Raw genomic sequence first — 13,644 nt, forward strand, 5'->3', positions numbered from 1 at the left:
TGACAGAATTTTAAAGGAATGTCTAACACCTGAGCCATCTGTCATTTTGATACTAATGAAGGATAAGGGTATTAAAATAATTTGGCACCTAATTTAATTCTGTTAAGACATATTAATTTCTTCATTTTACAGATGAGTGAATGGTGGTTCCACAGGCTAATAGACCTGTCCGGAGCCACACAGTTACATACAACTGAATTAAAAAATCTGAATTTGATTTACCAGATTCCAACAATTATACCTTTTCCTTGACATTGTTCTGTTTCCTTCCTTTTATCTTTTTAAAATGAGATGGATCATAATTTGTGGGTATCCTGTGGAAACTGCACTGCAGAATCATCTAGTACAAATTATTTGACCCACCTTTCAGCAAAGATCCTTATGTCATTAGTTAGCAAACATTTCCCCTAAGGTTCCTTTTAGTTTTATAGGGGATCTGCTATGATAGAGAGGTTGGAGTTCATCCCCCTCACTGGCCAGATTCATGAGATCCACAAGAAGCAGACAGATCAAGAAAATAGAAGAGCATCAGCAGAAACGTGTGCATGCATTCTACCTATGGCCATATATCCTGCTTTGGACAGAAGAGGTCTCGAAATACTCATAGACATCCCTGACAACTATGTGCAGTCTCTAATTAGGGTCTGCTGCAGGTTCATTGTTAAGGATAAGCTCTGCTCTTTCTATTAGAATTCAAACTTAAGAAGTTTTTAAATGGTTTCTGTCTAGGAGGATACAGGAAGACATATAAGATGCTAAAGGCATCATAATCTTATTATTAAAAAATCCATTATCCCAGATTCTACTGTTCCTGTATAGAATGTGCTCTGAGTAGAAGTTCCATTTATAGAGACTCTTGACATTTAGTCTTTCATTAATTCTTAAGGATCATGCTATGGGCTAGAGTCACTTCCTTAGTGCATAATGCAATGCTAACGCATTTGCTTGTTTCCACATCTATGTCCATCCTGCCCTCCTTACCCCACCTACTGGCTGCTGCACTGTGGGCCCCTTTACACCTATAGCAGTTGCTTAAAGAGGAAATGATTAATTCTATCTGAAGAATGGAGAGGGAAAGAAAGCCTTCCCTGTGGAAATGGCTTTTGAGGAGTCATGAGATAAGAAGAGTAGAAAAGTCATGAGATAAGAAGAATAGAAAAGAGAGGAAAAGTATTTTTCAAGACAGAAAAATAACATGAACAAAGAGCTTGGAGTATGATATGGCTGGGGCATAAGGGGAATTTACAAATAATTAGGAACAGCATCTGAACACCTGAACAAGGAAGTGGCAGTCACTAGGATTTGTGTGTTTTGACAGTTGTAGTGGTTGATGGATAGAGATGTGGCAGGCACAGGTAAACTGGAAATAGTTTTTGACAGCTTCTTTTACAAGGACTCTCATAAGATTTTAGCAGGCAAAATGTCACTAGAACAGAAAGATATTTAAGTGGTTTATTAACTGGATGATCCAAAGAATACTGGTTAATAGAAATAGCCTCGTTGAGAGTTTCATTTCTTATGATTGCCATAAAACTCTCCTTAGACCCCACATCCATCAGTTTATAAGCAACACATAACTATAGGGTGGGGAATAGGGTGTTTACGATCCAGTTCAATGTTCTAATCTTACAAGGTAATATTTAACAAAGATAAGACGGAATGTACTGCATATTCACAGTAAAGAAAAACCACACAAATGAAAAACCCAGTTTATCACATGAAAGACTTTGGGTTTAATTGAGAGTAAGTTGAATGAGTCAATGGCGGCATCTTGAAAGGGTGACTGCATTTCTAAACTCATTTATTTGGAAAGAGAAGATGAAAAATGAAATAAATTAATGCCTCTGTATGTGTGTATATGTCAGCCCCTAGATGTGGCATTTTTATCTCTGCTATATTCTAACTTGCATGTGTCAATGTGCATATTCAGCTTTGGGTACTATAATTGAAAGTGGCTCAGCTGGTTGGATGTCTGCCTTCAGCTCAGGTCATGATCCCAGGGTCCTGGGATTGAGCCCTGCATTGGGCTCCCTAATCAGCAGGGGATCCCACTTCTCCCTCTCCCACTCCCCTTGCTTGTGCTCTATCTCAAATGAATAAATAACATCTTTCTTAAAAAATGGACTACAGATCTACTGGAATAGGCTCAGAATGATTCTGAGAGGAACAGACTCAGAGTCATGTTCATTTATGGGAAAGAAGTACAGATAGGAGGCTGAACTGGCTGAAATGTGTCTCCCTGCACCAAAGTGAGAGATCATTTCTCAGTCGGGAGCTGTGGGAAGGGCTGGGATCCTTCACAGAAGCCTCCCAACTTGGCTCTACTGATTCATTTGTAGAATCTCAGGATCAAGCTGTGAACTTGAATGGCTGGGATTTCACAGGTACAGAGAAATGTACACTGAGTGATTTCAAGAGGTAGAACCAGAACCTTAGACTAGATGAAGTACTCAGTTAAGATGGCAACTAAGGGTTATTAAAAATAACCATCTTCCAAAATGCATCAGTTAGTCTTTGAAGGTGGTAAAGAAGTACATATTTTCCAAATGACAAAAAGTGAGGAATTGTTAGCTATTGCCTAGATTGAACTATGACTGGCCTCTGATCCAAGTGCTGTATTATTTCCTTATGTTAGACATCTCAGGGTGTGTTACAATATCTGCAGAACATATTTCACCTGCTTATTTGTTTAAAAGAATCATTTGAGGTACCTAGGTGACTCAGTTGGTTAAGTGTCTGACTTTCGGTTCAGGTCATGATCTCAGGGCCGTGAGAGTGAGCCCTGAACTGGGCTCCACACTGGGTGTAGAGTCTGCCTGAGATTTGCTCCTTCTCACTTTGCCCCTCCCTGCTCACAAAATTTTCCTCGCTCTGTCTCAAAAAAAAAAAAAAAAAAAAAAAGAATCATTTAAAAAAATGATAAAGTTTTGTAGAGATGATGACATTCATCCTATAAACATTGGCTACCAAAGCAGAAAAACTGGAACTGGTACAAATCTAAAATGCTGGAATATTTAATTTTATTCTGTGGCATTTTGTATTCTCATTCAAGAGACACTGGGAATGCTATTGCAGACTATTATTTAAAATCAGGCCATATAGGGGCACCTGGGTGGCTCAGTGGTTAAGCATCTGTCTTCGGCTCAGGTCATGATCCCAGGGTCCTGAGATGGGGTTCTGCATCAGGCTCCCCACAGAGAGCCTGCTTTTCCCTCTGCCTATGTCTCTGCCTCTTTCTCTATGTGTTTCTCATGAAGAAATAATAAATAAAATAAAATAAAATAAAATAAAATAAAATAAAATAAAATCTCCCTTCAAAAAAAAATCAGGCCATACACATTATAAAACAAATTGTCCTATGCCATAACTCCAAAGAAAAATGGCCCATTGATATTACAGTGATACTACAGAAGGACATATTTCAGGATGAACTTGCAGCAATTCATTAGCATATTTCTGGAATAATAATGAAAAATTCTTTGAAAATGGGCAGAGTAATCTTCAGATACAATTTTCAGTGATTTGATTGACACACTGAGTGGAAGCCAACTAATGAGCATGTGGGAAGCTTTATGAGAGAGCTCCCCAGTGGATCATCAGCTCCTCTCTTTTTAAAAGAACCTTCTAAGAGCCTTAAAAGAGCAGCATACTAGATATTTAAAGAGTTGCAACTTAAAGCAATGGAAAGTAGATATCAGTGTCAGCAGTTAATTCTGTTTTCAGCTAAAAATGATCGAAAAATTTATCTTAGTACATTCAGTAATTGCATTTAAAAATCTACATTTAAGAAGAATCAAAGGGGAACCTTCTATGAGGGTTTTAGGATTTTGATGACCCTTCCTTCCCTCTGAGCTTCTCACCAAGAGAGTAAACACATAAGGATGAAAAGGGAAATGGGAAACAAGTTATCACTTTATTAATTTGGGCAAACAGCTGAAAACTTCCAGCCCTGTGTTTTGGTAACAGGTAAAGGTGGAAGGCCAATTTTAGGGGCAGGAGGTATACTTTTTGCTTTTCTCCTTCCCTGGCAATTATCTTACTACTCGTGTCTCCTAAAGTATTTGCTCTTCCAACCTGAAGTTGAGAGCGATTCTTTTCCCCTTATTTCAAGGGAAGGTCTGGGCAAAGCACAACACCAATATGAGAAGAAACAACATTGGGACCAAAGTAAGAATGTGTGTGTGCACATGAGAAGCAGGCTGGGGTGGCTCACAGAGTGTGCAGGGCAGTGGGAGTTGAAATGGCTGGAGAGGCAAAGAGGCCCTAATCCTCGTTTCAGGCCAACAGCATCTCAGGAAGCCAAAGGAGACGGCAGGTCCATTGCACAAATAGGCCCATTGCACAAAAGCCATGACTTGAATACAGTGATCCCATCCCAGAGTAGAACAGACACAGAGCATGTTGGCCTACACCAATCAATTCCTTAGGGGAAAGAAACAGAAAAGGAGTGAAGAGAGAAAACTAAAACTAGTTCTGGCTATACCATAATCTGAAAACCTTCCCTATATCACACTTGATGAAACATAACAAGTTATTTTAGATGCACACATTTCTTTAGAAATAAAGAGGAAGTTAACAACAGAGAAGTGAGCCTGTGATCCAATGCTGTGACTGCCATCGGATTAGACGGAGAAGGGAAGAGGAGATGACAGGAAATAAAACTCTGGAGTTGAAACAGATTAATAGCTGAGTCTCTGGCATGAATCTGTGTTCTAGAAAAATACTATCAGTTTCAGACAAAGATTTATGCTGATTCTTACTGGAAAAAAATACATAATGGATATACTTCAGGAAGCAGAACTGTTAAACTCCAAAGGGTGGGATGAGATGCAAAAAGCAACGGTGATGAAGAGAGATTAATAAACCTGCGAATAAATCTAAATAAATGCTGGCTATATTAAAAAATGACTAATTTGAGAAGTTGTAAAAGAAGAGGAAAGCAAAATATAGATGGTGATAGGATGTTTATGAAGAGAGAGAGGATAGAAATTTGTGCTTTCCAAGATATTTGAGTCGTTCAGGAGAGGCAAAAATATTCAGTATGACCTCGGGGTAGGATGATTTCTTAAATTTGAAACACACACAAAATAAAATATAAAGAAAACAACTGATAAATATCAAGTACTATCTCATAAAGCTTAAAATATTCGTATTTCATGACTCAACACCTTCTACTCTGGGTATGTGGGCCAGAGATGGTCTTAACTTACATGTACCAGGAGGCATGTGTGAGAGACATTTATTTCAGAACTTTTACATCAGCAAATAAGGTAGAAACAAATTAACCTTCTACCAGTAAGGAAATGGGTAACTTACAGATAGCTCATTCTTCCAAAGGATACCATAGAGCAGTTAAAAGGAACTCTGTTGATTTGCATGCATCCATAGAGAAAAATGTAAAAAAAACCCACAAAACATGGTAAACTTCAAAAGGATAGTACAAAGCCGCCACATATACAGCAATTAAAACACAAAAATCAATAGAAAGTTTATGGAGACATAGATATGGAAGGACAAAAATGCACATTTGTTACTTTGAGGAGGATGGGAAGGTGGTGAGAATGGCTTCTTGTTTTATTTGTAATACTATATTCCTTTGATAAAAAGAGAGCTAGCAGAACTATGGCAGATATTAAACATGTGCTTTTCCCTCAAGAATGGATGCCCAGGGGGGTGCCTGGGTGGCATAGTCAGCGATGGGTTCGACTCTTAGATTTGGCTCAGGCTGTGATCTCAGGGTCGTGGGATTGAGCCCTGCCTTGGGCTCCAAGCTCAGCACGGAGTCCATCTGAGATTCTCTCTCACTCTCCCTCTGCCCCTCCCACTTGTGCTCTGTCTCTAAAATAAATAAATAAATCTTAAAAACAGAAAAAAAAAAGGATACTCAGGTAACTTTAAGTAGAGATTAATTAACTACCTTTTCTGTGTTCCTATATATTTCAAATGCTTCATTAGCTATTTGGCCAGAAAAAAAGAGGAGTACAAGGGCTTTCTTTCTAGTCCGGCCATCCTCGTAGCACCCCAAAGTGGAGTAGGGATATTGCCAAAGGGCGTCACTGTTCTTCCTCTCACTAAAAAGTGTTACTTCCAGAAAAAAACAGGGAAATTTTCTCTTAATAGCTATTGATTTTTTTTTCTTTTAGAACAAAATGTAGGTGGCACTGATTTGCAACTATAGATACTCTCTACTAATTTGAGTAGTTTGATTAACTATTTAAGAACTCTTAATTCGGTTAACTATTTAAGATAGTTTCCCCTTAAATTATTAAAGTGTCATCACTGTATATAGCAATAATGATGACAGAGAAAATAAAGCTATATATGTACCTAGAACTCCATGGATCTATAAAGCACTTTCATAAGACTGTTCTCATTCCTTTTAACAGGTATGTGATTTAGGAGGGTAGATTTGGTTTCCATTTTTTCGATGAGAGAAAAGCTCCCACAGAGTGCCTGCCTGCCGAGACCAGAAGGAATATGCAGGATAATGTGGTCTAATACCTCAGGTTGGAATACTATTTATTTTGCCAAGCTTCCATTATTATAGTAGGGAGCACATAGGATAATGCACGTGAAAGTTCTCTGAGAATGGAAAACCCTCTATAAATGTATGGACTTGTAATTTTAATTAGTGCCTTTAGTGCTTCTTTTAATAAAAAACCCTCTTGTACAACATAGAGACCTAACATTAGGCAGAACTGTAACTCTTTTGATATATTTTAGGTGAATGATTTGTAAAGAAAAGAAGAAAAATATTAATTTGTATCTATCGCATGATCTCTAATATTAAAAATATATCTAAAGACAGAATTCTGAGAAGAAACATAGTCAAACCCCACTGTTTATCTTTGGATAATGTTTTAAAAGATATCTTCCATTTTCTTGTTTTATATGGTGATAATGCATTCCCTGTTTAATCAGAAAAAAAATCCCACAGGTTGTCAAGATCTAGCTGTTATCTGGAACATGTATAGTTGATAAGACTTCACCAACACTGAGATGACTAATCTCAAATACTCTTGTGCAGTTCGGAAAGTTTTATTTTATTTTTTATTTTTTTTCGTTTGGAAGTTTTATATGGTGATAATGCATTCCCTGTTCGAGCAGAAAAAAATCCCACAAGTTGTCAAGATCTAGCTGTTATCTGGAACATGTATAGTTGATAACACTTCACCAACACAGTATCTCAAATACTCCTGTGCAGTTCGTTGGGAAGCAGTTTTTAAAGGAGTCAAACTGTGGGGGACAGATAGAGATGGAGCCATCAAAAGCTAACTCCTGCAGTGACATTTTATTTACTTATTTAATCCTAGTACATTTAACACACAGTGTTGTTCTATCAGTTTCAGGTGTATGTACAAGAATTCAACAATTCTCCACATCACTCAGTGCTCCTCAAGATAAGCATACTTTTAATCCCCTTCTCCTATTTCACTCATCCTCCTCCAATTTAATATTAAAGATTTCTTTTTCACTTCAGAAGGTGTTAAGATTTGGGATTTCCATCAACTATTTAACCAAGTGTTTGACTCTCAGAAGCTTTTTGCAAAAAGACAAAAACAAAACCCCCCAAAAAAATGAACTGTCGCCACCTGCTGGCAGTCTTGTATGACCGGGACTGTCTTCTATCCAAGTGAAAGGAACTTCAACTCTTATGATAGAGTAGAAACTACCCTCTCATTTGGGCTTCAGTCATAATAATGGCAAGGTTGGTTGGATTAATGAAGGCCTTTTTTTTTTTAACCTGGGTAGGCCAGGCTTTATACTAGGCATTTTATTTCTCACAGTATCCGTTAGTATGAACCTTTAATGAAATTGTTTTTATATAGTACACTCGAAGCACAGAGAGGCTATACAATTTTCCCAAAGCCACACAGTAAAGGACAGAGCTGAGCTGTAAATCCTGAAGGTGGCAACTCTCTGCTAGTGCTGCTTCCAACTATGTCAAAAACACCTGTGGTCAAATCTGGAGCACGAAAGCACTATTCATGGTGAAAATATTTGTTGAAGAAGCACGGGGGTTGGGGGGGCGGTGCAGCGGGAATCAATGAAATGCACATCAGGGGTCCTGGGATTCACTTACTCTCACTTGCTTATCACCTTCTTGAGACAAAGCAGACCACCACCCCAGGCCCCCCTCTCCTTTCTCTGCACCTCGTAGGACCTTTGTAAGGATCGAATGAGACGGTGAGTTAGAAAGCTCCTTGTGATCTGCTTCCTTGCTTTTCACATTTTACCTCTGAATGAAATGAGATCATTCAAAATATAAAAACCTGAATTTTATTATCTTTGTTCTCCTGTGGACACGTCATCTTTAGGTTATGACTCAGAGTCTTGCCTTCAGTTTTGCAGAAATACACAAATGCCTAATCAAGTGTCCTTTTTTGCATCTTTAAGTATAAAGACGGTTTCCACTGCATTGCCCACTGTCCCTTATTCGAGGCCTACTGTGATAAATTACTCTAATTCCAGGAAAACACTGTCACCACAGGAGACTATATGCTCCGTCTCCGCTGTCAGGAAATAAGAGCATAAAGCTCTCTCTGGCTTTGGAGGCCAGGAAACCTGATCTAGTATTCGACGGAGCCCATCCCCATGGTTAGGGGCACGTCCACTCCCTGGGGCTCCCAAGGCTTCTTTCTCCTGCAGGGTCACTCACCCTTCTTTGCAGGTGTAAGTGACAGTGTTCCCAAAAGTGAAGTTCCTTCCGGTGATGACAGCGTCTTTGATGGCCGGCGGCTCTCCACAGACAACAAGATGGCAGGTAGGTGGCGCTCTGTCCCAGCTGCCTGAGGCCGAGCATTCGATGACAGAAGGGCCCTGTAAGCTGGGAAAGAACGGCTATTATCCACTGCCATGGAGCTGATTCTATCCGAGCAAGGGAACCTGAGCAGGCTCCAGAGCGTTTCCGTCAATGAATGGGCTAAACCCACATCACAAAGGCTGCAAAATAAAATGTGCTCCCTGGGGGTGCAGTAGGGCTCCAGACCTCACAGACAGAGCCCCTGGGTGAGAAGGGGTTAATAGGCTGGTTGGGATCCAGTGAGAGCAGAGAGACATCCAGGAAGTCACAGTGGCTGAGGTCAAAGGGCACACTGTCCTTGTCCTGAGCCTGGGCACCTGCGCTCTGTTGCTCATGACTCTGACCTCTGTTCTTCCTTTCACTTCACAAACCTCGCATCCCAGTGGCGTGGCTTCTCCAACTTTGTCTGCCTACCTGATTCTGACTGTTATGTTTGACTTCCTCTTCACTGCATCTGTTTCACTTCAGATCCCATTGGCCAAGTTTCTGACTACAGCCTGTCCCTACTGTCCCTTCTATTTGAACACACACACACACATACACCCATGCATACACTGTTGATCTAATCAACCTCATGCGGTATTAAGAAACTGGGCCCTTGCCCTGATATGCTTTTTGCAACATCCCATGCAATGTTCAGTATAAGCATGGTAACTTATGTACCAAAAAAAAAAAAATCCAGATATTGTAGTAGGCCTCACAAACATGTTTTTGCTTTCGTGTTTAATGACTAAATGTTTATAGTGACTCAACTAGTGCTCCCAGAGTCAAAGTTAGCTGAAATATTTCCCTATATAAGCTGGTCTTCCTGAAACATACTAATTTGAGAATATCTTTTACATTTAGAAACTTGTGTCTAAAGTCAGCTAGTTACATATAAATGAAACCTATTGAGTAAGTAATGAGTAATAGGGTATTTTAGAAGCTTGGCTGGTGTCTATGGACATTACCTGTATCCACTCTCACATGAATATGATGCAGTAGAAAGGTAGGTAAGCCCACTCAAAATATATTTCCCATTATTTATGCTTTCAGGGCTAGAACACTTGACCAGTTCACATACAGGAAGAGAATGACTCCAAAAACCACTAGCAAGACAGGAAGATTCTTTAGCACCATTCAGAGTATATCCTTTATTACACCTAAAGAGGATAAAGGGAGGTTACTGAATATAATTTGCTTTATTTTGCATAATTTTATTAGTGCCAAGACCTTTAAAAATGTTGAGAATTCACACTTTACAATTTATTGGAAGAGTTGTTTCTTTTTTCTACTGAAATCATGCTTTAAAATTATTGTTTTTCAAGGTTGAATACATCTTCCCCATAGGGACCTTGGTGAGTGGTAGGTAGAAAAATTAAGAATTTGGCTTGCCTCCAGTTTATGTCATGGATTAGTAGCTGCAAACAGAAAATTCTGAGTCTGAGAATGTTCTGGTTTGGTGTAAGTACTTGAGATAATGGGTCTAGAGCCAAAGCTCCAGCTTATAACCAAGAATATTCCTTAGTTTGCAGGACCTTCCTCCATTGCATCCATTCTCAAAGCTCCTCAAGGATGCTGGTGACAATAATAAGGAACTTGTCAGAGGATTTAAGGATTCTACATAGGACTATCACCATTAGGCTATGGAACTTGAATCCTTCATCCTACACATAATTTAAGTAATTCCATATTAATTTAAAGCCATCCTCTGAGAATCTTCTTCTTTCTTTCAGTTTTATATCACAGCCTGCATGTCATCAATGACTTTTACAATGTAGTTTTAACCTTCACACTTACCTATATGTTACTTTACTGCCATAGGTAAATGATGATACATCAATGTCACCATTTTCTGGAATAGCTGGGACACCACAGAAAACAGCTACAAGGTAGAGAAACAAAAGAAGTATGTATTGCTTTTTTCACAGTGTGCACAAGAAGCTTTTTTTTTTTTATAACCATAGTTGACTTTTTATTTAAAAAAAATTACAGGGTGCAATTTCCAGCATATTTTATAAAAGTACTGCCTGTATCAAACCTTTATGTCACTATTAATTCCAATGAAGAGCTGCCTTTTTTTTTTTAAGGTGCTAATTCCAATTGATGGATACATGGCCTTAAAATAGAAAGTTTCCATTATTTATCCAAATGTCAAAATTAAGATTACCGAGAAGTTTATTGCCTTATGGCAATAATTTATTTTACATAAATAATATTCTTTATTAAAAACTATGAGGTCATCCTGTTTAAAACTTTCAGGGTAATTCACAGAAAATGGATGTATTTATTCAAATTATACACTGAAGCGCTGGGCTATTGGCTATAGACATTTATAAGTAAAGCAGCTCTGTAAAGAAAGAAGACACACAAATGGATCTGCCTTGATATAATATACATAATTGAAATTAATGAAACCTGGAAGACCAATATTGTTATACTATGTTCTGTTAGGATCTTAAAGAAGAAATCACACATTTAGTAATCCAAGGGCAGCTCTGGGTTACCTTGATTGCCTTTAAAAATGAGCCTAAGAGTTGGGTTTTAAATACAAAGAATATTGATACAACCTAACACGTGACATGTCTATATCTTAAATGTTTAGTATTGCCAGACACCCATGAACATGGGGAACTTGTGAAACATACCTTCACAATATGGTAACAGATCACTCCATTCTCCAGACTCTAAACATGTGATTTTGGTGGCTCCCACCAGCTGGTATCCTTCCTTGCATGAGAATGTGACTTTGGCGCCCAGTGTATAAATCTCACCAGAAGAGTAGCCATTTTCTGGATTTCCCGGAGCCTTACATTTTATAGGTTCTTGAAAGAGAGGACAAAGTTTTTGTGGGACAATAAGTGGGTGTTCACACAACCATGCAAGGTCTCATAGCAAAATAATTTCACTACAGTTAAAGTACCAGTTGAATCTTGTGGGAAAAAAATAAAAAAAGCTTTTGAAGGGAGATACAGGAGGGTTTGGGATACACTGGACATTAGAGCAGAACATACATTTAACAGGCATTCAAACTACAATATTTTGAAACACAATGACTAACAAAAATATACAAAATTTATGTGGCCGAAAGGGAGGTGTTTATTGGGTGGTGCCAGGGCATTTATTAAAAGAACTTTAGCTTCTCCTATCTCCCCTCACCTTCACGCCTACTTTTTAAAAGCAACTGGCTTTCTGTCAAATTGATGTAAAGGCTGTATCCTAAGGAGATGGAAAAAAATTCTCAGCCTGCCTTTCTAATCAGACTATGAATCAGAAATCCCTACTATGTGCAAATTTAGGGGTTGGTCACCACTTCTACGAAGGGAAGTAAGTTAAAGGGATATTTAGGACTAGAGTTGGATATGAGTAATTATAAAACTTGAATTATCAAAAAGGGAAGATATATTGATTCAATCTTTCTGAAAGTAATTCTGGCCATATGAGTCAAGGACTTTATTTGTATTTATTTATTTATTTATTTATTTTTAAAATTATTTATTTATTTTTTTGAGGGGGGAGGAGCAGGGGGAGAGAATCTTTTTTTTTTTTTTAATTCAATTACCCAACATATAGTACATCATTAGTCTCAGGGGAGAGAGAATCTTAGGCAGGCTCCACACCCAGCACGGAGCCTGATGCAGGGGTCAATCTCACGACCCTGAGATCATGACCAGAGCCAAAATCAAGAGTCAGATGCTTAATATACTGAGCCACCCAGGCACCCCATCAGTCAAGGCCTTCAAGTATTTTTTTTTAAAGATTTATTTATTTATTTTAGAGAGAGAGAGAAAGCGCACACATTGAGGGAGGTGCAGAAGGAGGGAGAGAGAGAGAGACAATCTCCAGCAGGCTCCGTGCTGAGCATGGATTCTGATGCGGGGCTCGATCCCACAACCCTAAGATCATGACTTGAGCTGAAATCAAGAGTCGGCTGGTTAACCAACTGCGCCACCCAGGCGCCTCCTCTGCCAAGAACTTTAAATGAATCCTCTCAAAAAGTGAATGCCATTATAAGACTTGATTTTGAGAATTCGTCTTTACTTTCTATTTTATGGGAGTTGCTTTCTCACAATAAATGCAGAATGACATCAGTGAGTTGAGAGATGGCCTGTTTGATCAAAGTTATCACAAAATATAGAGACGTGATATGGCAAGATGTCCATTTCTTTTCAACAATAGAATTCTGTGTGGCTGAGGCAGAAGAAACACACTGATGGTGAAGTATCTTTTTTTTGCTCTGACTGAGGCCATAGAGGCCAGTGATTGTATTTCTAAATCCCCTCTATGATTCTTGTACTATATGGACACTGCTTCAACTTTCTGGTGATATGGTTGGTTCTCAGTTTTATTTTTTAGAGATTGGGAAGTTGGGAAGGGCACAATGCTAATTTAAAGCTCCTTTAGTTATTACTTATGTGTCTTTTTAAAGATGGTTTATCTTCTCTACCTGCCCTCTGCACTTGGAAATGATGTCTTTTTAAATAACATACATTTGAAATAAATATATACTTAAATAAAAAATTAATAAACTTCCCAATGATACATGTACTAGTTACCTGCACAGTTTTTACCATCTCCTGTGTAGGGTGGGATACATGAGCAAATGTAGGATCCATTTGTATTCAGGCAGGAAGCATACTCACTACAATCTGACCCAACTGCGCATTCATCAACGTCTAAAATGAAGATAGCTTACAGGTAGTGAAGTTGATTGATTTTTCTTATGTATCAAATACTTGTTTTTACTCTTAAGTCATTACATATTGCTTAACGTATAACACCAGAGATATTTTCATATAGCAAAAATAAACTATACTCTAGTAAATATAGTAGTCATGATCACATTGCAGATACACAATAAA

At 38.4% G+C, this 13,644-nt stretch overlaps 1 protein-coding gene across 3 annotated transcripts in view; it reads right to left on the reverse strand.

Annotated features, from left to right (window-relative positions):
• The window catches only part of SVEP1 (sushi, von Willebrand factor type A, EGF and pentraxin domain containing 1), a 182,151-nt gene that overhangs the window by 46,142 nt on the left and 122,365 nt on the right, over positions 1-13,644 (reverse strand). For 2 of the 3 annotated variants that reach the window (XM_077912880.1, XM_077912878.1), the window contains 5 exons: positions 13,339-13,458; positions 11,431-11,607; positions 10,583-10,667; positions 9,754-9,945; positions 8,660-8,827 (listed from right to left, as the gene is read on the reverse strand). In XM_077912880.1, coding sequence (XP_077769006.1) covers positions 8,660-8,827; positions 9,754-9,945; positions 10,583-10,667; positions 11,431-11,607; positions 13,339-13,458 — 742 coding nt within the window. The remainder of the gene's footprint in view (positions 1-8,659; positions 8,828-9,753; positions 9,946-10,582; positions 10,668-11,430; positions 11,608-13,338; positions 13,459-13,644) is intronic. The other variant, XM_077912879.1, reaches the window with a different exon arrangement.

Source organism: Canis aureus, chromosome 10 (assembly GCF_053574225.1).
Source record: "Canis aureus isolate CA01 chromosome 10, VMU_Caureus_v.1.0, whole genome shotgun sequence".
Lineage (NCBI taxonomy): Eukaryota > Metazoa > Chordata > Mammalia > Carnivora > Canidae > Canis > Canis aureus.